The sequence below is a fragment of the Coptis chinensis genome, chromosome 9 (assembly GCF_015680905.1).
Source record: "Coptis chinensis isolate HL-2020 chromosome 9, ASM1568090v1, whole genome shotgun sequence".
Taxonomy (NCBI): domain Eukaryota; kingdom Viridiplantae; phylum Streptophyta; class Magnoliopsida; order Ranunculales; family Ranunculaceae; genus Coptis; species Coptis chinensis.
In genome coordinates this window covers 25,762,634-25,787,687 of record NC_141464.1, presented here as the reverse complement: position 1 = coordinate 25,787,687, position 25,054 = coordinate 25,762,634, and the positions used below count along the sequence as shown (strand labels likewise).

General features: G+C 35.8%; 1 protein-coding gene and 1 pseudogene across 1 annotated transcript; one reads left to right on the top strand and one right to left on the bottom strand.

Annotated features, from left to right (window-relative positions):
• The first annotated feature begins 20,709 nt into the window (after window positions 1–20,709).
• LOC147475340 (uncharacterized) lies at window positions 20,710–21,534 on the top strand. The gene is made up of 2 exons (XM_086585380.1): window positions 20,710–21,159; window positions 21,237–21,534. The coding sequence occupies exons 1-2, from the start codon at window positions 20,710–20,712 to the stop codon at window positions 21,399–21,401; spliced, it is 615 nt and encodes a 204-aa protein (XP_086441506.1). The 3' UTR covers window positions 21,402–21,534.
• Window positions 21,535–23,659: 2,125 nt separating this feature from the next.
• LOC147475339 (protein SLOW GREEN 1, chloroplastic pseudogene) lies at window positions 23,660–24,720 on the bottom strand (annotated as a pseudogene).
• Window positions 24,721–25,054: the final 334 nt, after the last annotated feature.

The following is a 25,054-nucleotide window of genomic DNA, read 5'->3' as shown; positions in this document are numbered from 1 at the left end:
ATGTCCAAAAAAATAAATAAAATAAAAGGGGTTGTGTAAGTACCCTCCGTTCTCAAACCAATCACTACAGCACACGTGTCCACACACCAGGTCGTATCTTCACAACTCGTACATCACCAGGTCATACCACGCCACTAGGACGTAACCACGACCCAAACTCAGGTCGTCCCAAATATCAAACACAGCCATACATGGAAACAAATGATCTACCATGATCTTGAAGCTCAGTCAACGCACCAATGAAGGAGACATTTACTTTGTAACAGCAGGAGTAATGAGGAATCATCAAGAAAGCACAAAATATGGATCTACACTTGACAACGGCCTAAAGCAAATAAGAAAAGCCAGACCAAACATCTATAAGTAGAGAAAGATGAACTATGTAAGGTTTGATTCAAGTTCACCTAAGAAACTTGATACGTAGGAAACTCTTATCCCAAGAAAGAGTGCAGCCATTCCCTATTAACCTCAACATCAGGTCATATATAGAAATCCACACCTCTACAATTATTTTTGCAAAAAGAAGATGACTTATATTAAAATGGAGACTTGAATGAAAGCAATGAAATGAAACTTGAGTTGAATGAAAATATGGATTAGAGCTTGCAAAAAACATAGAGAACTTGAATGAAAAATTGGATTGAATAACTTGATAAACAACTTGGATTAAAAAAATACTTGATAAATAACAAAAAGGAAATAAAGTAAATAAAAGACTTGGGAAGTAAAGGACTTGAATTGAAATTCTACACTACTCCTACATGACCATAAATTAAGTCTAGGTGCTCTCTCGCTTCTCACTTTTTGGTTTATATACTACACCTTTTCCAAGTTATAGATTTGCCTTCCTCCCTTAGATTCAAGCCACCTCATGAGTTTGCTTTATGCTTTTTCTTAGATGCAAGACACCTCATAAGTTGCTTTTTCCTTTATACTTTATGTTTTTTGCTTTTGCTTTTAGTTTTCTTCATGAGCAAGCTTTGGTTATGTAAGGCTGCTTTTGAGTCAAGGCCATAAGCTTCAGTCTTTTGGGTTTGGGTCCTTGACCGCTAACTGTTGACTTTGACTTTTCCGCACTTCCTTATATAAGCTCAAATCTTCCTAAACAGCGTTAATAGAGCTTCTTTAGGCGCTAAAGGACATATTTGAAACATTGTAAAGGTAATAAAATATACATTTGGAGTCTGATCACCTAGTTCTAAGTGACATAAAGATTTAGACTTAGAATAAGGGGATAACTTCATTCTAATTAGATTGTAAAGCAATTGGTGAGAATGATCTTGATAAAGGTTCTAGTTTTTACATTGGATTGTAAAGCAATTGGTGTCTAAACTAGTTTCTTTAGCAAATGATTTTAATTAGATTACAAGTGAAGTTATCTTGGATGGTAAAGTTCTAGTCTCTATTATTCTTATCCATCTTCATATATCTTAGTTTATTTGCTTTTGTAGAATAAAATCAATCTTTCAAAAATCCCACTCTCATCCCCTTTCTTTTCTCCTCGATGATTTGAATATTAACTTTCATAATACCAAGGAGTGTTCAATAATCTTTGCTCAATATTGCAATGATGTTTTAAAGAATGTAAGGTACAAATAATTTCATTAGAAGTGAGGTAGTTTAGTTTAGTTTTGGTGTGTTGAAGACTTGAAGTGCATGCTTAGATTGAGTTAATATACCATTTTACCTCTAATCAAATATAGCAAGCAACTTTGAATATGTTAAATAAGTTCAAATATGGCAACAACAAGAATGTATGTTGAAAAAAAAATACAACCCCTTTACATAATCTACAACAAGTAAGTTTGAATATGTTACACTTTAACTAGTAGAGTAGAGAAAACGATCTTGTGCCACTGATGTCTCTACATTTGCTTTTGTGGCATACCATTTTCATACTTCTAGGCTTCAGAACCACATTCTTAGGAGTTGTGGTCCAGTGCCTTTAGATGGGATTTTTTATGTTGCTAGTAGTGCATTGAGTCTCTGTCTACCCGATTTTGACCTCAATTCTCTGGCTATGAATACTACCGTCCCCTTAAAACCACAAAATATTTTGGCAGAAGCGTTCTATGGTAGGATTGTTTTTGGTCTTGAGAGGGAGTTTGATTTATCTTCTCGTCAAAAGGCAGTCATGGAATGCTTGCAGTCAGAACACACAAATGATTTTCTACTTGTTATTCCGATGGAGGGGCTTGGACAGCGTATGTCGCCGGTGGAGTATCATTATATTCTCCAGTGCCATCTCATGATTTCTTTGTACTCTGACGGTGGTTTATGCCCTGTTTGTAAAAAAAATAGATTGGATGCCTTCGGGGACCATGCAGCACATTGTCAATATTTTTCGGGTTTCAAATACCGACATGATCATGTTATAGACATTTTATGCGATGCATTTTGAAGGGCAACGGTACAAGTGAAGAGGGAGGCTTTTGTCAATTTTCTCACTGATCCGAATTGAATGAGGGTAGATCAACATTTCGGCCTGCGGATGTATTGATCTACAGTTGATCTGAAGGGAAGCATGCATGTGTTGATATAACTAGAGCCTCTCCGTTGGTAGGGCTTGGGAATGGAGTCTTTGAGGTGGGAGAAGCAGCTAATAAAGCAGCGGTAGGGAAGATTGAGAAACACGAGGATACTTGTAAAGCTAACTAGCATTGTTTCATTCCGTTCAGTTTCGACATTTTTGGTTTCTTAGCACAACAGTCTGTTGAGCTCTTTAAGAGGTTGCAGAAAGTTATGGACAATAACGTAATGACAACTGGTTCTAACGAGTTTGTATTTTGGAGGATAGGATTTGCCATTCATAAAGGACTTGCAGCGTAACTTGTTGCACGCTTGTCATAATCATTTATAAAACTCGTTATCATTATCAATAAAATTTCCACTTCAAAAAAAAACATGACGTACCTAGAACGTATCACCCAAAAGTAGGAGGAAAAAAAAGTTGTGAAAAAGCTATGAAAGGGTAGGAGGGGAAACCTAACTTATGCGTCCCTTTTTTCAGCATTTAGTGAGGAATTAAACATGGAATGTTGAAACAGGTTTTGTAGCTTTAAATGTTAAAGACCCATAAAAAAACAAACAACTTACCTTGTGATGAACGCTGAAAACCGAATTACAAATAAAACTTAAGTTTTCAATGGTGCTTAATGCTGAAAAATAGAAAAACAAACAACCCCTAAGTAGCAAGGAGCTACTCAATGCCCAAGAATACCCCCTATGCCTCATTACAAACCATTTTATAGTACAAGGGTATCCCAATTACAAATAAAGTCTTGGTAGGTCACCCCTTTGTAACATGGGTTAACACATGCCCAATCGTGTAACTCCTATTTGATCCCTTCCATTACCTTGTGGATGTATTTTTCTAGTTGCTCAAATATTCTTGTGTCCCTCTCCTTCCACAAGTTCCAAACAATAGCTTTAGGGAGGTGTTCCATAATCCATGATGCTTCGTTAGAAAGTGTTGGTAGTACGTATGAGTTTACTACTTAGTGCTTCCTTGATATTAGAAGGTGCCCTCCAAGGTTTAAGAAATGATGAGGAAAAAAAGTCCAAAATATCCTTTGAAAAGGCACAAACAAGAAGGAGATTATCCACACTCTCCTTACTAGCTCACTTTGCAAAGTGGGCAAACATTGTGGAATTCCATACCTCTTCTATTCAGAACATCAATATAGTTTAATTCTCCCCAAGAAAGCAAGCCAACAAAAGAAACCCACTTTAAATGGAATCGATTCCGTCCGTATGTTTTTGTAAGGAAAGTTATATATTAATTATCTCTTCGTCTTTTAGGTTGTTCAAAGCATACTCTTTAGCCAACACATGATAGAACGACCGCACCGAGAACTCCTCTTTGTTATCCCACAACCAATTCCTTCTATCCACCTTGCCAAACCTTTCCCCCTCTTTATAAATGCTAGCCAAAAATGATGTATATGATTCAAGATCCCAATCATTTAAATCTCTTTTTAAGATCACATTCAACTTTTTGTTGCCCTCTGATAAGCATCAAAAATTGAAGTTTAAGATCACATTCAACTTAGGCCAATTATGTTTATAATAATATGAGTTTATCACTATCTACTTGTTTTTGTGTATTACAGGTCTTAGAGTTGAATATGTGTATAAAGACATCACTTTTACATGGAAAAAGCGTTAAGATGATTACTAAAGAAGTTCTATGGTTTAAAGCCCAAGTTTCATAAAGAAAAAGCTTTTTAAAGATAAGTTAAAGCTGGAAAGTCAAAGTCGACCCTAGCAAAAAAGGACAGAAAGTCAACAGAACTTCAACAGGCCGTGTCTTTGGACTTAGAACTCGGAATTGGGCTTATTTTATATCAAAATGACCGGCTCGATCAGAGAGAGCTTTCTAATGGTCTAGGCCTTGATCTAATCAGAGTAGTAAACATGAATAAAAGGGGCAGTGTAGTAAATTCTAATAGTTTGGACCCTTTTGGATTTAATTCTTTGGGTTTTGGATTTGATTTAGTTGCCCAAAACTCATCTCCCAAGCCTATGTACGAAAATTATAACCTAATTCTCTAATTTATAAAGAGGAATAAGGAAAACCCTAAGGATCTCCTCCCTCATTAGTTTAGTTTAATTAGAGTTTAATCTTCTTGCCTCTAACCACCATTAAAACTCCATTTTTTTTAATAAAGTTTATTCATTTCTTCATTAATTTAGTTTAATGTCTTATTTAATTATTAGTATAATTGTTATTCTAATGAGTTTAGGCTAATCTCCTCATTAGATAGGATGATTATGAAGCCTAAAGAGTGATTTTAATGTAGATGATAATTATTTTATTGTATAAGATTAAACTTAACATGTTTAGTTTCTTATATTTGTTTAGAGATAAACTGTATATTAAATTGAACCAATGATTGTTAGGGTTAAAACATATATGTTTACTCATAATTCTCATTCTTGCTAGTAGTAATGACTATAGAGATATATGTTATTGCTAGGGATCAAGAAAGTTCAAAGCTTTTGTTGGAACATTGTGGGAAGATATTATAATAGAGTTTTACAATGAAGTAATTAGAATTTACATGAGTTAACTCATTAGGTGGATTATTCATTACTCTCTATATTTCCTTATTTATTAGAATATCAAATTTTATTGCTTAGATAAATTAGTTTAAGTTTTAATCAATATCATAATCATAGTTTAATTTATCTCTCAACATATTATTACTCTCATCATTGTTTCTTTGTGTTCTATCTAGTTGAATTCTATTTAGTCTTCAATGTTTAAGAGTAGATTCGAACCTTTACTAGATCAATATTACTTGATAGTATAGAGAGAGAGAGAGAGAGAGAGAGAGAGAGAGAGAGAGTAGATAATTGAAATTGATCTAAACACAAGATTTGTTAGATTATGTATTAGTGATTTATCATTAATATTAGTCTTAATGTCTTTGTATTTATCACCCTCGTTCCATGTAATCCGACACCAATGTTTTTGTATTTATCATTAATATTACTTGATAGTATAGAGAGAGAGTAGAGAAATTGATCTAAACACAAGATTTGTTAGATTAGGTATTAGTGATTTATCATTAATATTAGTCTTAATGTTTTTGTATTATCACCCTCGTTCCATATAATCCGACACCAATGCTTTCTTGTTAGTGTGGCCAACACGAGGATATCACTAAATTTCTCCTTCAATGACACTTCACCTACCCAAATGTCTTTCCAAAATGAAATAGATTCTTTGGTGGCGGGTGTATAAGTGACGTGATACCTTTGACGAATTTCCATAAGAATTTGTAGGTTACTTCACGATCAATTTGAAGAAATAACATGCATTAGTGCAAAACCTGCATCAAGAGCAGCAAACACTTGATACAGGTCTTGCACTATTGCATGTTGTTTCTTAAGTATAAGGTTCATATTTAAAATCTTCTAAGTAGGTCCGTCTGTTTAATGGGAAACTACTATTCCATTAACTCTTGTTCTAGAACTCATTTTCTTTACTGATATTCCCGATTCTAGATCAAATTCTAGCTCGGATGGCACCCAATCCTCATTAGTTATGTCAGATTCTAGGTCAAAATAAAAAAATGCCTATGTCATCTACAGACTATTACTTCTAGTAAAGTTGACAAAAGAGGCCCAAGGATCTTGTAGGCCGTATAGAGAGGGAAAGAAAGGAAGGGAAACTAGACAAATTAGTCAAAGGTTAAAAAAAATTAAAAAATTAAAAAATTAAAAAAAAAAAAAAAAAAAAAAAAAAAACTAGATCGGTGATAAGCAATAATTAGCTTAAACGAGTATCATAAAAAATCATGATCATATTAGAACTACCACTACTAGGCAGTAACAAGCGCACAAGAATATGCATAAATAACCATAACCCTTCAAATAACAAACCTTAAATAAGTTGTTTTCAACTTTTTTTTTTCTTTTTAAAAACAAAAACAAAAGCAATAAAAATTTCAATAAAAATTTCAATTTTTGGAAATACGAGCAGGTTCCGTTTACCACACTTTTTATACCATAGTTTATACCACAATCCATAACTTCACCTACAACGCGAATTATAATCTAGTTTTTTGTGGATGTGTTCAATTAATCATGAAGATCATCTCTATAAAAGTTTAACCCATTTTATAATGTTTAACTATGTCAAAAGATGATTGCAAAATCGAATAATCTGAGCCGTTAAAAAAAATTCAAAGTTGACAATGATTTTTAACTACTACTAATTTGTGGATATGATCTACTAACAATTGATCACATCTCCACAAAAATTCGTCTCGTTTAGAAATCTCTAACCTAGGTAAAAATCGTTCTCAATTTTTATTTTTTTTAAATGGCTCAGATTTTACGATTTTGCAATCATCTTTTGACATAGTTAAACATCATCAAATTAGTTGAAATTTTGAAGAGGTGATCTTCATGGTTAGTTTAACACATCCACAAAAAATTAGGTTATAATTAATATTGTACATAAAGTTGTGGGGCATGGTATAAACTATGGTATGAAAAGTGTGGTAAACGGAACCTGCTCATATATATATTAGTCCGGATAGTTAAAATAAGTATGTAAGTAAAACTTCACCTAAAAAATGAACTCAACCCCAATATTTTGTGAATATCATCTACTCACCATAGAGACCATCTCCACAAAATTTCAGCTCATTTGGAAACCTCTAACCTAGATAAAAATTGTTGTCATCTTTAAAAAGAAATTTAACGGTCCAGAAAATAGTGTCTTTGCAATTATCTTTTGCTTAGGTTAGAGATTTCCAAATGAGTTGAAATTTTGTAGATATGATGTTTATGGTGAGTAGATGATATCCCCAAACATTAGGTTTTAATTCATTTTCTAGGTGAAGTTTTACTTACATACTTACTTATTTTAACTTAAAATAAGTATGTACTTCTATATATATATCTACGGGCCAGCTAGGTTGGCAGCCACTTTATATAAAACCATCTTACAGCCAGTTTATATCGTTGGATCTAAATCTAAATTCAACAAATCAAAGGCCCAAATCTATTATCAAGTAAACTATTGAAAGGTATATCGGTAAATATTGTTGTTTCTCTCCCAAATTTGGTTTTCAATTTTGCGAGCAAAATCCCATGCCCTTCTCTCTCTCTTTCCTCAGTACTCACTACAGAAAAATCGGAAATTGAAATTTGCCTCAAAATCAAACCCAAAATTCTCTTCAAAAATCAAACTCTCCCAAAATCAAACCCAAAATTACATCTCCCAAAATCAACTTTAACCTAGCTTTTTCACGAATTGATTTGACTGTTTAGGTGATTTTACATTTGCATCTTTAATTTAAATAATTTAATCAAAACGAAATACCTATATAATGGAGTTAACGGCAAAATATGTAGCAATCAGTATTGAAGAAGACGGAGTTATTGGGTCTTCTTCCAATAAACCCCTGGATAGAGAAATGCATAAACTAGTTGCTTCGTTTGTAGGTATGGTTTTTAGTAGTGTTGACGACGCAATGACTTACTACAAATAGTATGGTCTACAAGAAGGATTTGAGACTCGTGTTCTTCGGTCGACGGATCGGAGAAGAAGCGGTGTGGATTTGGCTACGGGTTGTTTAATAGTTTGCTCACATGAAGGGGTCCATAACAAAAGAGAAGTGGGTGAAGTGGGTGTTTCTAGAAATACTAGCATTGTCAGGTGTAGTTGCCCGCTAAAATGCGTGTTACAAAAAGAAAATATGAAGAGATATACTATGTAAGTTGTGCTGAAAATGACCATAGCCACGGTTTGGTTTAGTCCAGCAAAGAAAAATTACATGAGGTCAAACAAAAATATGCTTGAAGAGGAAAAAAGGTTGATTGAAATTTTTGGTGAAAATGGTTTACTTGTCGGTAAAGTTGTAGCTGTTTTTAATGGGGAAGAACTTGGGTTTACAAAGAGGGATTGTTAGAACCATCATTATGGTTTGACAAGAAAGATGCCTAAAGAAGGTGATGCAACTATCGTGCTTAACTATTTTATGCAGAAGAGTGCCGAGAATCCCCAGTTCTACTACGCCATTGATCTAGATCAAAATGGGACTGCAGTAAACTTTTTTTAGGTTGATGCCAGGTCTCGAGTACAGTATGAGTATTTCGGGGATGTTGTCTCTTTCGATACCACATATCGTACCAATGCATACTCTATGCATTTTGCCCCTTTTACTAAAGTCAACCATCATATGCAGTCGATTCAGTTTGGTTGCGCACTATTACTTGATGAGACAGAAGATACATTTATATGGTTGTTTAAGGCTTGGCTTGCAGCCATGGGTGGTCGTGTGCCAACTGCAATCATCACTGACCAGAATAGAGCGATGACTGCAGCCATTGCAAAAGTGTTGCCTGATACTCGTCATCATTACTGTCTTTGGCATGGTATGCAGAAATTTCAAAAGAAGTTGTTTTTTACTAAAATTGAGACATTGGTAACTGACTTGAAGAACACTATTTCTTTCTCATATAGGATTGGTGATTTTGAAAGAAGATGGTGTACAATAATAGAGAAGAATGAGTTGTCTGAAAATCCTTAGTTAACAGAAATATATAATATGCGGGAGAAACGGGTTCCTTGTTATCTCAGTGACACATTTTTTGTTGGTATGCATACGACTGGGAGAAGTGAATCGATGAATTCTCATTATGACCAGTTCGTAAATTTGACAACTAGGCTGATGGAGTTTGTACATGGTAATGAGAGGTCATTGGCTTTGATTGCTAGGAATGAAAGAGATTTTGATTACCGTACCGAGCATAGTTCGCGAATTGTGGCTAAAGATGCTTTCCTCTTTATGCATGATGTGAAAGTCTATACAATTAATGTATTCAATAAATTTAAGGAACAATTAGAGAAGGCAAAGATGGAGTACAAAATTGATGGGGAAGAGATTGACAACAATGGAACCGGAAGCTATATAGTGCAATTTAGAGCCCCACATAAGAAGTTTGTTTGGAATTAAAGTGAGTTTCAATAGAGGAACCTTAGAGGGTAACTGTGAATGTAAGTATTTTGAGTTTATGGGGTTATTTTGTGGTCACATGTTAAAGTTTTTTCAGCGTTACGACATCGAAGAGATCCCAAGGCATTTATTTTTATAGCAGTGGATGCAAAAGGCAAACATGTATAGAGGGAGTTTGATACTGGATTAGTGGCCGGCCATGAAAACCATGAACCTTTGAGAGTGACTCATTATATCAAGGTTGCTTCTCAAGTGGATTTCGATGTAGCAAATAATGTTCAGGCTTATTCATATTTTATAGAAAAGATGGGTGAAATGGCTATTGGAGTTTCAAAGTTAAATGAAACTTTCAGCGAAGGAGACGTATATAATGAAGAGCCTCCAGTTGAAGAACCTTCGATTGATACCTCACAGGTTTATTGACTTTAATGTTTAATTTGATATAGGTTTAATGTTTAATGTTATTTGATTTTAATGTTTAATTTGAAATTAATATTTATTTCATTTTGACTTTCAAATCTCTATTTCAGATATTGATTTTGAATCCCAACATTTCTCAAACAAAAATAGAGGAAGAAGAACACGGAGAGATTTAAATCCCCCAAGGAGATAGCCCTAAACAATCCAGGAAGAATGTGTAGATACTATGGAATGATTGCTAAGCATGACTCAAGAAATTGTCCGGAGAAAAATAATACATAATCTGTTACATGTAAGTATTTTTGGTTGCTAGCAGGTTGCATTTTGGTATTTTTCTGATCCTCTACTTGATATATGAAAGTGATTTTGGTATTTTTCTGTGTGTGTCTCTATTTTTCTGGATCATCAAGAATGCAAACCCTAACTGTACCTATAATGAGTCGTAATGTTCCAAGATTTGATTAAAATTAAAAGCTAGTAGCTTATTTACATTAATTGTGATGATATATGACTTGGGAGTGGGCATATGGTAGTGTTGTTGTCATGGTGATAGCTAGAAAGTGAGAAAGAGAGAGAAGTATATATAGTTTGCTGTGTAGCCATTGGATAGTCATAAACTCATAGAAGAGTAGCATGTATATATGTTTTTTCTTAGCAAAAAAAATTTGGGGGGTGATCCTAGCCATCTTCTAGGAACATTTAGATTATATTTTTTGTATATAAAAGTTGCATTCACTATGTACATTTGTAATTCCTTTCTTGTAAGTGCAATTCTGACAGCAGTTCAGTAGTTCTGACATTGCATTTTGATTTTTGTTTTCACAGGTAGAGGGATATATATCCTATACAAAGATGTCAAGTCCTGCCTTTACGAAGATGTGCACGTACTGTGGTCCATTTTGGTGGAATTAACATTCCATGACATCTAAACAATAAGGGATCTTAATTTACTTGCAGAGACAAATGCTAATGGTTTTTGTACCTTGTACATAAGTATGTAATTGAAAATTATACGCATGTAGCTGTAGAACCCTTTTTTTCGTGTTAACTTAGAGACGAGTGTATAAAGGTTCTGTTTGGCTGAATATAGTGAAAGGGCTTTCCTTTCAGCTTGATGATCCTTTCTAGTTTCTACAAAAAGAATAACTATTGGTGGTCGTGGATGACATTGTCCATTTTGGTTGTTCGGGGTTTCTTAAATTAATGCATATTTTGATGAGAGTGGATGGAACACCCAACATGACTGTGATGTCTTACAGAAAATTTTAAACACCTTCAGTTCTTAAGCCAAGGCCCAAAATATCGATATCGATGAATATATCGGTGTATCCAAAAATTGATATATATAAGATATATCGGATATATCTATTTTTTTTTGTGACCCGTCCAAACTATTTAAAATGTCCGATATATTGGAAATATAATATCGAAAATATCAGAAATATATTGGAAATATCGGATTTATATTAAAAAATTGTCAAAAAATCAACCGATATATATCATAAATATCGGATATATCGATTATATCGGCAATATAAAGTTTTATATCGGAAATTCTGATATATATCGAGAAAAAAAAAGATTCTATATTCAGTAGATATATGTCGGAAATATCGATATCGGTGTACCAAAATACCAATATATATCGGCAATATATCGGATATATCGGCGATATTTTAGTCCTTGTCTTAATCAATCTCAGTGATCCTGCTGCTATAAAAATACATTATATTTCTATATGGCATATATAATGTTGCCAAATGGTTCAGTCACAGGGTAACGTCCGTGGATGAAAAACATGCAGTTCTGGCAGCAGTTCAGCTGACAAAAAAGATTAATCGGAACACTGTTGAGAAGAAGAAACAAGTGTAGTACCTCTTTCCATTATTTTCAAAGGACAACATGATAGGTCATCAAAATCTATTACAGCTTCTGCTCTACTAGTTTTACAAGCAATAGCATTTTGATAATTGTTGCAAGTTCAGCAGTTCAGCTCCTTTACATTGTTTGTCAAGTTCAGCAGTTCAGCTCCCTTATTAACTGTGTAGATTATTTTAGACTCCCTTATTGTTTGTCAGAACTACTCCAAGTTCTTTTAAAGACTGCCTTGATAAAATGAGTCGGGCAACATTCTCAGCTGCAACAACACTTGTCTCCATGGTGCTTGCAGCATTTTCGAAGGCGTTAACATAATAAAGATGTAACCCATCTAACAAGATGTCTCCTTCCTCGCGCTGCCAATGGAAACACAGAAAAAGATTAACACCTCTTCCCCATGATTATTAATTAAGCATATTTCTTGCCGATCATAAACATAGGCAAACAATAAAGTACGGCAATATCCCAAACTACAAACACAATGTCAGAAGCTGATAAAGTCCCAGTTTGATCAATGTCGAGATCCTTGAATTTCTCCATTATAAGTGCAATATCTTATTGGCTGATTTTCCCCATCTCTTTCAGCTTATATAAGATGAACTCAAAAGGACTGCAGAATTAGAACCAAGGAGAAAGATATTGAACTAAGGAGAAACATACTTTAAAATTCCCAAACTACAAACACAATGACAAAGTGATCTCATCAAACATTGAACCACTATGACTAGGATAATAACACCTTAACTAGGTACTTGATCAAACACAAAACCACTAAGATAAGACAAATGATTGACAACTTAAATATTATACGAATGCCCATAAAGTTAATCTCTGAATCAGTCGTTATTCTTCTTGCATAAATAGAAACCCGACTCTCAATTGGAGTTGGAGCTGCAGAACAATAATTTGATTCAACATTGATATTTGACGACGAACAACTTTCATAATTGTTCGCGTTATCTATCCACTTGAAAAAAGTACTGTTTCGGCAGTAAACTGCTTCAACACAACGAGAGCAATGGTAAAGAACGCACTAAGAAACAGAGGAATTTGATGTTGGGGGAGATGAAACTGAACCAAATAATGGCTGCTTACGTACCCAAGATCTATTCTCTAGGGATCAAGTTTCAACGTAGTTCCTTATGAAAAATAATGTGGTATTTATATAGGTAGAGTAGAAAGTCCTTGTAGCTCAAGTAATCTTGTTGCTTGAGCAATTGTGATAGAATATAACTCAACCGATAATTATCTTTTGATAAGAAATGAATCTGGACATAAATCAATGTACATTAATGGCAAGCCATGTGGCTAAGGTTCAGCCTTAGACACATGAGTTAATGGGCCTGTACATTGATCCATGATATTGCGAATTGGGCTTTAGCCCTGTCGATTAAACGAATAAAATGGAGACCCCTAATAATGGACGTTTGCCACGTATGTGAGAGTCGAAACACCGCCCCCTCTTTGTCATGCGAACAAAAACGTTCAAACTTAGACTGACAAAGCTAAATGTGGTAACTTCGTCAGATTTTTTCGTAATGATAGTAATGAACTAAGTGAGCGTTAAAACGTTCAAAATTAGACTGACGAAAAGATGACTGCAAAAGTGATGTGTCAAACCCTTCGTTTCTAACGGCGGCGGAGAGATAAGCCAATGAATCTGCATGACGTAAGTCATTTCGGGGTCTTTGAGTGATAGAGATGCTATCAAATTGTCGAGCAAGACTATGTATCAAACTAAGATAAGTCGTCATACGCTCATCTCTTGCTTCAAAAGACCCACCAAACTGATTTGCAACAAGGCGAGAATCCGTGTATAACTGGAGCTTTCGCGCCCCCAGTGTTAAAGCTATTCTCAAGGCACAAATGGCAGCCTCATACTCGGCTTCGTTATTTGAAGTAGCGAAGCCAAGTCGCACAGATTTCCCAATCTTTTCTCCACCGGGTTTAACAAAAACACATCCAATTCCAGATCCAGATTTACTATGGGAGCCATCTGAGTAAACAATCCATATGTCAATGAGATTAGGAATTGCGTTTTCATGTTGGTCTTCGTTACCCCCAATTAGCGGCGGCAGAATGTCTTCCATAGATTTTTCCATCATCAATGAAAAGAACAGCACTAACAGCTTGAGTTGTAGCTGCCATGTATATGCCACTAGGTTGACCCGTTGAAGGACTTGTCAATATAGGAGGACTGACCAAGTATTTCTTCAGTTGTTGCAATGTCATCTCACAATCAATGTTCCAAGTTGCCGCCTTCTTTAAAGTCTGGAAGAAGAGATGACAACGATTGAAATATTTAGAAATAAATCTATGAAGAGCGGCAAGCCGACCAGTAAGTCGTTGAATTTCCTTCTTGTTTTTTGGTGATGGCATATCAATAACGGCGCGTATCTGATCAGGATTAGCCTCAATACCTCTACGAGTCATGAGGTATTCCAGAAATTTTCCAGAAGAGAGGCCCAAAAGAACATTTGGCGGGATTGAGTCACATGTTATAATTGTTAAGCCTATAAAAAACAAGTTAAAGATCGGAAAGATGATCACCCATATCCTTCGATTTAACGACTATATCATCGATATAAGCCTCCATTATTTTTCCCAGCAGATCGGAAAAAATTGTATTGAAGAGTGAAATCCATTTCACCCAGAAGATTTAAACAGACAGACGCCTCCGGTCGAGCCTATGTGGAAGATGACACCTGCCATTACCTCTTACAAGAGTTAGAGATTTTAGGCGGTACACACTTTCGGGTCCGACTGGAGATTGTCTTTTTCTTTGCATGTAACCAACCTATCTAGGTCGGTAGTTTGCCTGGGATTGTGGTCTTCCCTGTCAGGTCAGTCTCGTTTGGGATATTGGTATTCCTTATATTTTCTTCTGTGACACCTTCTTTCCCTGTCTGGTCGGACCTGTCTGGGATGGCAATTTTTCTCAAATTTGCGAGGTTGGCCTTCCCTGTCAGGTCGGTCAAGTCTAGGATGAAGGTTTTCCTTATACTTTCTTCCGTGACGCCTTCTTTCCCTGCCTGGTCGGACCTGTCTAGGATGGCGATTTTCCTCAAATCTGCGAGGTTGGCCTTCCCTGTCAGGTCGGTCCAGTCTGGGATGAAGGTTTTCCTTATACTTTCTTCTGTGATGCCTTCTTTTCCTGTCTGGTCGAACCTGTCTAGGATGGCAATTTTCCTCAAATCTGCGAGGTCGGCCTTCCTGTCCTGTCGGTCGGTCGATCGGGATGAAGGTTTTCCTTATACTTTCTTCCGTGATGCCTTCTTTCGGGCGTTTGTATCGCCGTTCGCGGTAGCGGTGCTGCTGCTGCGGTTGGATGTTGAGAATTGATCCTACCACTCACGAAAGCAACTTCGATTGTTCAACAGATTTCTTGCATTGCGACTTGAATTTCGAGGGTTGCGATTCCTATTGGCGGGGGAATATGTTTTATCTGTTCGATTCCGCTTCTTGTGCTTACCATCTTGATTGTTTTACGTGATAATGGATTCAAAAAACCCACAGACGGCGCCAATTATGTTTCGGCAGTAAACTACTTCAACACAACGAGAGCAATGGTAAAGAACGCACTAAGAAACAGAGGAATTTGATGTTGGGGAGATGAAACCGAACCAAATAATGGTCGCCACGCACTCCAAGATCTATTCTCTAGGGATCAAGTTTCAACATAGTTCCTTATGAAAAATAATGTGGTATTTATATAGGTAGAGTAGAAAGTCCTTGTAGCTCAAGTAATCTTGTTGCTTGAGCAATTGTGATAGAATATAACTCTCAACCGATAATTATCTTTTGATAAGAAATGAATCACGGACATAAATCAATGTACATTAGTATAAGCCATGTGGCTAAGGTTGACCTTAGACACATGAGTTAATGGGCCTGTACATTGATCCATGATATTGCGAATTGGGCTTTAGCCCTGTCGATTAAACGAATAAAATGGAGACCCCTAATAATGGACGTTTGCCACGTATGTGGGGATCGAAACAAGTACATCTCATTTCTATCGGAAGACGATCCGAATTTTTCTCGCAGATGGAGAAACAATGTCCAGAATTCTTTGATGTTTTTGAAATTTTCTGAAACAAAACACTTCCACATCTTGGGCACCCCATTTCTTGGAAAAAAAAATACATACCGATAGAAAACAGGTAATATTGATATGGAAAAAAAAAATCGAATTTTTTTTAAAAAAAATGCATACCTTAAGAGAAGCTATAAAAACAGGTAATATTGGTAGCTGTAAAAAAAATTGAAAATTGTAATTCATTACCATGATTATAATTATATTGTCATAATTCAATATTTTGATTATAACTTAATTGATAAATTCATAATTCATAATTCTGCATTCAAATTCATAAACATAATTGATTATAACTTAGACTACGTCTTCTCCATTTCTAAACTAAAAAAAAAATCAAAAAATCAAAAAAATCAAAATTGACCTTCTTAGAAGAATTTCGCTCGGTAATTTCTTGAATTTTCTGGTTCAAGAAAATTGTTAAGAACTAACGATTTTAATGAAGAAGAGAGAGAGAGAGAGAGAGAGAGAGTTTTCAATTATTTTCCTATTTCGCAAGTTGGTTGGAGGATGCGAGATAGAGAAGAAGACATGCGAGATAGAGGTGTTGAATTTGGAGGTGTTGGTTTGGATTTGGAGCAAATTGAAGAGAGGAATAGGAGAGAGAAAACTTATCGTAAGATTATATCGATTTTGATATTTTGGTGTTTTGATTTAGGTAAGGTGAACTAGTGTTACCCCTAGATGGGAAATTAGGATCTCCCCCCTAAACACACAGTCAACTGGGTTTGACCGTTAACTTTCAAGTCAAACAACTAAAAATGACATAAATGCCCTTGTTATTTTCAAAAAGAAAATGTTCAATTTTAATTAGGTGGGGGCATTTGTGTTATTTTCAATTGTTTGACTTGAAAGTTATTGGTCAAACCAAGTTGACCGTGTGTTTAGGGGGGAGACCCTAATTTCCCATCTAGTGGGGGGGGAATCCTAATTGGCTCATCTAGTGGGGGATAATACTAGTTAACCCTTTGATTTACAGATCTCTAAAAATATCCAACGGTGGAAATTTGGCTGTAAGATGGCTGTTAGAAATTTGGCTGTCAACCTAGCCGGCCCGATATATTTATATATTTGATTGAAGAGTTGTTTTAAAGGAATGATTCAATATGAGACGTTAATCGTTGTAACATGAGTGGTTATTTTAAGTTTGCCATGCCAATAGATTCCTAATAAGTTTTGTGAATAATCTTGATGGATAAAAAATGGTAGTGATGCTCTTTTTTAGGTTTCTCTCTACTATTCCTATTTTGAACTTGATTAAACTTGAATGAAATGGGTTGATTTATTAGACAAATGATTAAAACATGATTGAATAAGGTTGTGTATAATGCAATTGATTAAAACAAGTTGATGTAAAGAAAATATTATGGAAAACAAGTTGATGTAAGGAACCAATGATTGAAATAATTAAGCAAAAAGAATTTTGTATTGATAAAATGATAACAATGGAAAATGAGGAAAACCAAATAAAACTTGAAATCTCTTCATATTCTTATTATAACCCTACTCTTGCTCTTAATTCTACCCTAGATCTACTCCTACATTATTCATTCTCTCTCTTCATATTTTTCCTTTTTGTAGAGAACTTTACATGATTACAAATTTGCCCTCTTTTGTTCTCCTAGCGACAACACAACATTTGTTTTTGGTTTATGGATTTTGTCTCTTTTACTTTTTTTTATTTCAAATACAAACACTAGATAAGATCAAATGAATTTAGGTTTCAAGGAAGTGGCGGTAAAGTCTGATTCATTGAGAGTTGTGAATGCAATCAACAAGGTGGAGAAACCTCCTTGGTTCTGCCCTGATGTGATTAAAGCTATAGACATGAAAAGATCCAAGTTCACATTCATCTCTTTCTCTCATGCCTATAGAGAAGTGAACCGAGCTGCGGACTATCTAGCTTAACTTCATGACTCATCTAAATTTGTTGTATAGTTTGTCCCTCCATTAGATCATAGACTACAATGTATTGTAAATGATGATGCAAGAGGACAAATTTATGTACGAAACAGTTGAATCAATACAGGTGGGGGTCGGCCTAACCTTAGCTTAATTTTTTTTTTTTTAAAAAAGATATGATTAAATGAATTTATCTTGTAGACTTTTGAGTTGAGGACAAGTATTCTAGGCCTTTGAGAAATAATCTTTGGACTTTGGTCCTTGAGATTTAACTTTAATTGTTGACTTTGACCGTTGACTTTTTGACTTCTTTTCCAATAAGTTTTAGTCTTCGCAAGATGTCTTATTTAGGCTCCTTTTGGCGCTAGAATTCATCTTTTAAGATATTTCATCTAAAATAGACTTGTAACCTCAAAAACAATAAGAACACGAGTTTTCCATAGTATTGATCATATAATTTGACTAAATTGAAGCATTGTAAGGAGATAAAAACACATATTTGAGGTCTGATTAACTACCCCTAAACAATATTTTGTTTGTTCTCAAACAAAGATGAGAGATAAAATATAAGAAGTTAAATATGTGATTATTATACTAATCTCGTTTCATGGAGTGCGATTGCATTGACCATATGCAACAATGCCTTAAACCATTAGGAATTTCCTAGTGGACAAACTTAAGCCTCGTAAGAGTTTTCTAGATAAAAACTTGATCAGACTGTAATTAAAGCGGTCGGGTTTGTCATTTCATTCACATTTCAATAAAATTGCAAAAATTTATTTATAAACAATAACTAATTCGATCATGTGATGTTTGTGAAAATAGATTTGGTGAGAAAATAGTAAAAAAAAATGAAAATAAAATTTGATCTAGGAGAGAGAAAATCCGTCTGAGCAAATCATATCTCTATTACAAGAGCTGGTATCGATTGCGAGTCTAATACTCTCGGCCGACTCATAGACAAGTCGTTCGAGAAAACTATACTCTTTTTATCCCTAATAACGACTCTATATGCAGGTGCCGACTAACAAAGTTGGTAAAACCTTTAGGTGATGATACCATAAGTCTGGAGCTCGAACCCGCTAGCATCAAAGAGTTACTAATTTCATTTAAAATAGGTCGGCCAATAAAAATAAATAAAATAATGACTTTATATCTCTACCATCCGAGCTCGGCTCGAAAACCCACGCATGCATGCCAATACTCGGCTCACTCGACTCGGACGACACTAATAAAATGCAGTAAGAGCATCTTTAGGAGAGCTACCAAAAAAACACCAAAATTTTGAACCAAAAAAACACCAAACCAAAAAAACACCAACCATCTTTAGGAGCAACATCAAATTTTCGACATCAATTTACGCGGTTTTGGATAAACTACGCCATATAGCCCACGCGGTTTTGAGAAAATAGCGCGGTGTTCAGAACACCGCGTGCTACTTCTATATAATAAGGACCAAAGCCGCGCGGTTCAATCACTTTCAACTCTTCTCTCAATTATAAACCCTCTCCTTAGTTAAAAAAAAACAAAAACCTACTTAAACACTTGAAATTTTATATGGATCCTTTTGAACCCTTCGAGGGTGATGATTGGTAGTACACAGACGACATTGGCGATAAGGAAAAAGAACCCGAGGAAGTTGAATACAGTGGGGGAGAAGAACCCGAGGATGTCGCGCCGACTTATAGACATCCCTATGTACTGGAGTATCAGATGAACGACTTCGATTGACAATTTGCACCCGGTGAAGCACTTGATATCGAAGTTGTGTCTTCTACATGTGATACAAAACACGTGTCGAGTGCAGTGGCTAATACTCAGGTAATTAATTAGTTTTGATTAAATATTTTGAATATTATTCATTAATTAGTTGAGTTGGACCAATTAATTATTTATCTTATACACATTATTTTTTTTTCATAATATCAGCATGTAATTGACTACCGAGTTAGATCGGCTTTACTTGGTGTTAGAGAGTGGTGGAAGGTTATTAAGAGTTTGGATGAGTTTGTACACATTAGAGATAGACCTTTGGGTCTTTTGGTTGATGTGGATTATAAGAAGGCTGATTGGGCAGTGGTCATAGCTTTAGTAGAAAGATGGTGGAGTAGAATTCATACATTTCATTTCCCTTATGCGGAGTTAGGGTTCACACCACTGGACTTCACTATGATTTCTGGGTTGAGTATTGGTATAGGCCAACCGATACCTTTTCATACAAATTATGAGAATATGGATAGTATGCTTATGAGTTTTCCTTGCTTGGATGTGGATGCTTATGATTCTTCTAGTATTAAGCTATCTCATATTAAGACTGCATATATGGAACCCCTCTTGGATCCTTATACACGAGCGGAGTTAGCTTTGACTGTTCTACCTGGTAGTGAGGGTGCTGATGTATATGTTAGGGCTTTTTTGATGTTTTTTATTGGGCATGTTTTGTTTCCCAATGGTCATTCTATAGTACGACTAAGATATTATGCTTATGTATCTGATTTGCATGCTATGAGAGATTATAACCTGGGTAACTCAGTATATGCCACATTAATAGCGGCGTTAGATAAAACTCCACAGACATTCGAAAGTAGAAGTCTTCAGATTGTAGGATTCACAGGACTTTTAGAGATTTGGTTTTATGAGTACTTTCGAACTCTTTGTCCTAACATAGACATGATTGCTGATACTCGCCCTAGATTTGGTAGTTGGTCAGGGCCTCACTTGACTCGTAACAGGAGGTAGATTAAAAATAATGTATGTATGGCTCGTGCTCAGATTGATATTAGATCATTGTCATCTATTGAGTGGAGACATTGGCATTTGACTACTGCCTTTGACGATCCAGTTGTGTAGCATGCTTGTGTGTTGTCACGTCACAGAGTTGTTTTTGCCGCACATGACTGTAAGGTTTGGTACTGTGGTGACAGATGTAAAAGGCAGATGACTGAACGTTATGGAGTTTCATGTGCTCCAATGCCAGATGTTAGTGATGCAAAATCATGGGGTAGAACTCAAGTTCATGAAGTTCATGCCAGTGGTGGTCCTTGGCCAGATGCGTCTTCTTTTGTTGTTGAGCAGACTGTTGATCAGTATTATAGATGGTGGAACCGTGTCTCCATGGGTCCGTTGTTGCCCCCTGTTGGTTGGGCTAACAACTTCGAGTTTGTGGGCCTGGAAGGGATGAGATGTGAGCTACATATTCCTCATCCACCACATCCTGTTTACAACCCACAACCTCTGAATGCATATCATCCAGCTCCTGTGTCTGCCAGTAATCCTCAGATGTTTGTCGTGTGTGGACCTGATGGGGAGGCTACTTACATTTCCATTCCTGAGGTGCCTCGTGCTCGTTGCCATGAGTTAGAGCCGCAGATTGATCAGTATACCACGGTGAGTTTAGTTATTTTATTTTTCTTATTCATTATATATATAATATATACTCACAATGTATTTTCTTGAATTTTCAGGCTGAGATTCGGGAAAGATATGAGAACCAGATTTATATGTTTGATGGGATAAGGACTGCCGTGTATCATTATAGCCAAGAAAGGGAGGAGGCATATTCTCAGACATATCAGCAATCCCAACGTGCGTATGATGAGACTCGAAAAGCGTATGAGGATATTCAGTAGGTGTACATGCAACAACATCAGGGATATGAGGAACTTCAGGCTGAAGTAGTTAATCTTCGTGCAGACAGAGAAGATCTTGATTCTCAGGTTAGGAACTTAGAGGAGCAGCTTAGGAATATCCAAATAGAGAGAGGAGAGGGATTGAGTGGTAAGGGACATAAGAAGAGAGCTAAATAAATTTTATGTAATATGATAGGTTTTGGATCATTTTGGATATTATATCATAATCATAGATTTTGGATTGCACAATTCTTAATTTTTTAATTTCTTTAATTTTTTCGATTTTAGATCACAATTCTTAATTTCTTCAATTGCACAATTCTTAATTTCTTAAGTTCTATGCACAATTCATAATTTCTCAAGTTCTATGCACCACAACTCTAATTTTCAGAAAAATCGCACGCGGTGTTGGCAAAACTGCGCTAATAGAAGCCCAAGCCCAGGCAGTGTTGGCAAAACTGCGCCATATAAGCCCAATTAGAAGCCCAAGCCCACGCGGTTTTGGCAAAACCGCATGAGTGATTTGATACAACACCAAACCTGGAACCAAATATTGGCCGATTTGGGGTTTTTTTGGTGTTTTCATTAGCATGTGACTCTCCTGAAGTTGAAAAAACACCAAATAGTTGGAAATTTGGTGTTTGAGGCTAGGTTGATATCACTCTTAAAGATGCAACCAAAACCGCGCGGTTTTGCCAACACCGCCTGGGCTTGGGCTTTTATTGGCGCGGTTTTGCCAACACCGCATGCTTTTTTTATGAAAATTAGAACTGTGGTACATAGAACTTGAGAAATTATGAATTGTGCATAGAAGTTAAGAAATTAAGAATTGTGCAATCCAAAATCTATGATTATGATACAGATTTTGGGTTTAATCTCCCTGGTTGATACATAACCAGCATAAAAACCCCCTCATTACGTACTAACCCATAAAAACCCCCTATTTTTAAAAAATACCCAAACAGACCAAAATACCCCTGTAAAAACCGGGCTGACGTCATCAATCTTTACTTATAATTTCGACTTAAGGACAAACCAGGCTGACGTCATCCTATGTAAATTTGTATTTACATATGACAATATAAAATTACACAGTCTTCTTAACCTATTTAAATTTAAATTTTCATATAAAATTTTTTTTCATAAGAAAATTTATATTTATATTTACATAACCTGTGTCACCTGTCAGTTGTCAGAAAAAATATCTATGAAATTTCATATTTGCATATGTAAATTTGTATGCACATATGTAACTTCATATTTGCATATGTAAATTCATATTTCCATAACCCGCGTTACCTGGTTAGAACTCAAATGTCAAAAAAACGTCTATAGAAATTCAGTGACTGTAAATATAGTTTTACAAAATGTGTCTATATAACATCAAAATGAGCAATCAATGGAGCAGCGCCACCAAGGCCAGCCGGACGACGAGAAAGAGGAGCTTGAACAGGTTCTACAGCAGGTAGAATTTCAGGGTTCCTATTTAAACCAGAATCGCGCAATTCTCCAATTGAAGGAGACCCTTTTTTCTTTTGTTTATCCTGAATTTCCAGCACTTCAGGCTCCTTGACCACATCCTGACTACTAGAGCCTTCATCAATGTTCACACTGGCGTCGGGAACATGTAAGTTACGAGAATCTTTTTCTTCCGATTCAGCTACATCCAAGTATCAGTCATCCATTCTTAATTTCTCTCTCTGTCTCTTCATCAGCAGAAAAAGAGATAGCATTGGTTACATTTTCTGTTTCTGGAGTCTGAATCTCTTCCTTAACAAAGGTATCCACATGAGCAGCAGTCTGTCTCAATTCACATGAGACTAAATGTGCAAGTCTCATGAGCATGAAAGTTGTAGCAACTCACGAACAAGATCTTCACAGTTTTTTGTTACATTCGGAAGTTAAACACATGCCTAAATCCTAATGAAGCGCACTCTATCTCGAGAGGGGGAGGCGGCCATACACCAACGAGCTAATCGTCTATCTATACTATTGCTTGTAAAACAAAATCTTCTTGGGCAATAAACGACTTCGGTCGACTCTATCTCAATATAGTTTACATCACACATATTTTCTAGCAAAAAATGTAACGTATTCACTCGAGACTAGTGATGCATTGCAAGAGTAAAGAAAAAACTTGTTGAAGCGCTAAGAAGCGCATGGAGATTTCAAAAGCTTCAAATTACATCAATGAAGCAACATATTATTAGAAAACAAGAAGTATCCTAAAAAACAAGCTCCATTCTACAACTCTCCAATTATGCTATCATTGAATTTTGAGGGCATGCCATTATTTCTAAATTAACACGAAAAAGTACATAATAACAAAATTTAACAAAGGCAGAACATGTATAAAAATGCCTCAGGTAGTACTCACATCCAATTATTATCAATACCGAAACAATTCTCTAAAATCAATTATCCAAGCCTGACCCAAAGAGCTTCGCTCTTGATAATGGGGTTTGCACAAATCCTTCCACCTTAAAATCCTTTGGACAAACTTCACGACACTTTGCAAACTGCGCCTTTGCCTCTTCATTCCGATCAAGCAAGCTATAAATCACAAACTGATAAAAATAAGGCCGGTAGTCGTTGGGATCCTCTTTCGCAAGCTCTTCATAACTACTCAACGCCTCATCAACATTCTTCTGAAGATACTTAATTTGCGCCATAATCAAACGAACATTTCTCACATCATTCTCCTTCATTTCTTCCCCGAGCAAGTACCAATTTCTCTTCAAGCAATCGCGAATGCAGCTTTGTCCTTCTCCACATTGGTCCATCAACAATGCATTCAAACAAAGGCCAAAACACAAAGGGTCTTGAACTAATATCTCTTCATAAACCTTCCTCGCTCCGTCCTTTTCACCCATTTCATTATACAACCTCGCCATTAAAAATTTCCATTCTAACTCCAACGGTTGGGCTGAAATAAAACGTTTCAAAATCTGCAATGCTTCTTCGTGTTCTCCGTCTTCTAGTTTACATTCTAGTAAAGACTTCAATGCATCAATTGCCTCTGAATGTGATTCAAGAAACTCAGAAAGTGGGGATTTCTCGTTTTGACTTCTTCTGCAAAAAAAGGCTGATCCCCATTTCTTGGTTTTTCTTGGTCGAAATTACAATGAATATGGAAAAAGGGTAAAACGGGTAATAAAATAAAATAAAATAGGAAATAGAAATCGGACTGGAATTTCGTTGTTATTGGAAAGCAGAGAGTTTTTGTGATATGGGCCAATAAATAGGGAGGTTATGTGGTATGGGCTGATAGGAAGGGGTTTACACTCATCCGGATTCAAACCAAGGGGCTGAGCCCCATTTCTTGGATTATGATATAATATCCAAAATTATCCAAAACCTATCATATTACATAAAATTTATTTAGCTCTGTTCTTATGCCCCCTTACAACACGATCCCTCTCTCCTCTCTATTTGAATATTCCTAAGCTGCTCCTCTAAGTTCCTAACCTGAGAATCAAGATCTTCTCTATTTGCACGAAGGTTAACTACCTCAGCCTAAAGTTCCTCATATCCCTGATGTTGTTGTGTGTACACCTACTGAATATCCTCATACGCTTTTCGAGTCTCGTCATACGCACGTTGGGATTGCTGATATGTCTGAGAATATGCCTCCTCCCTTTCTTGGCTATAAT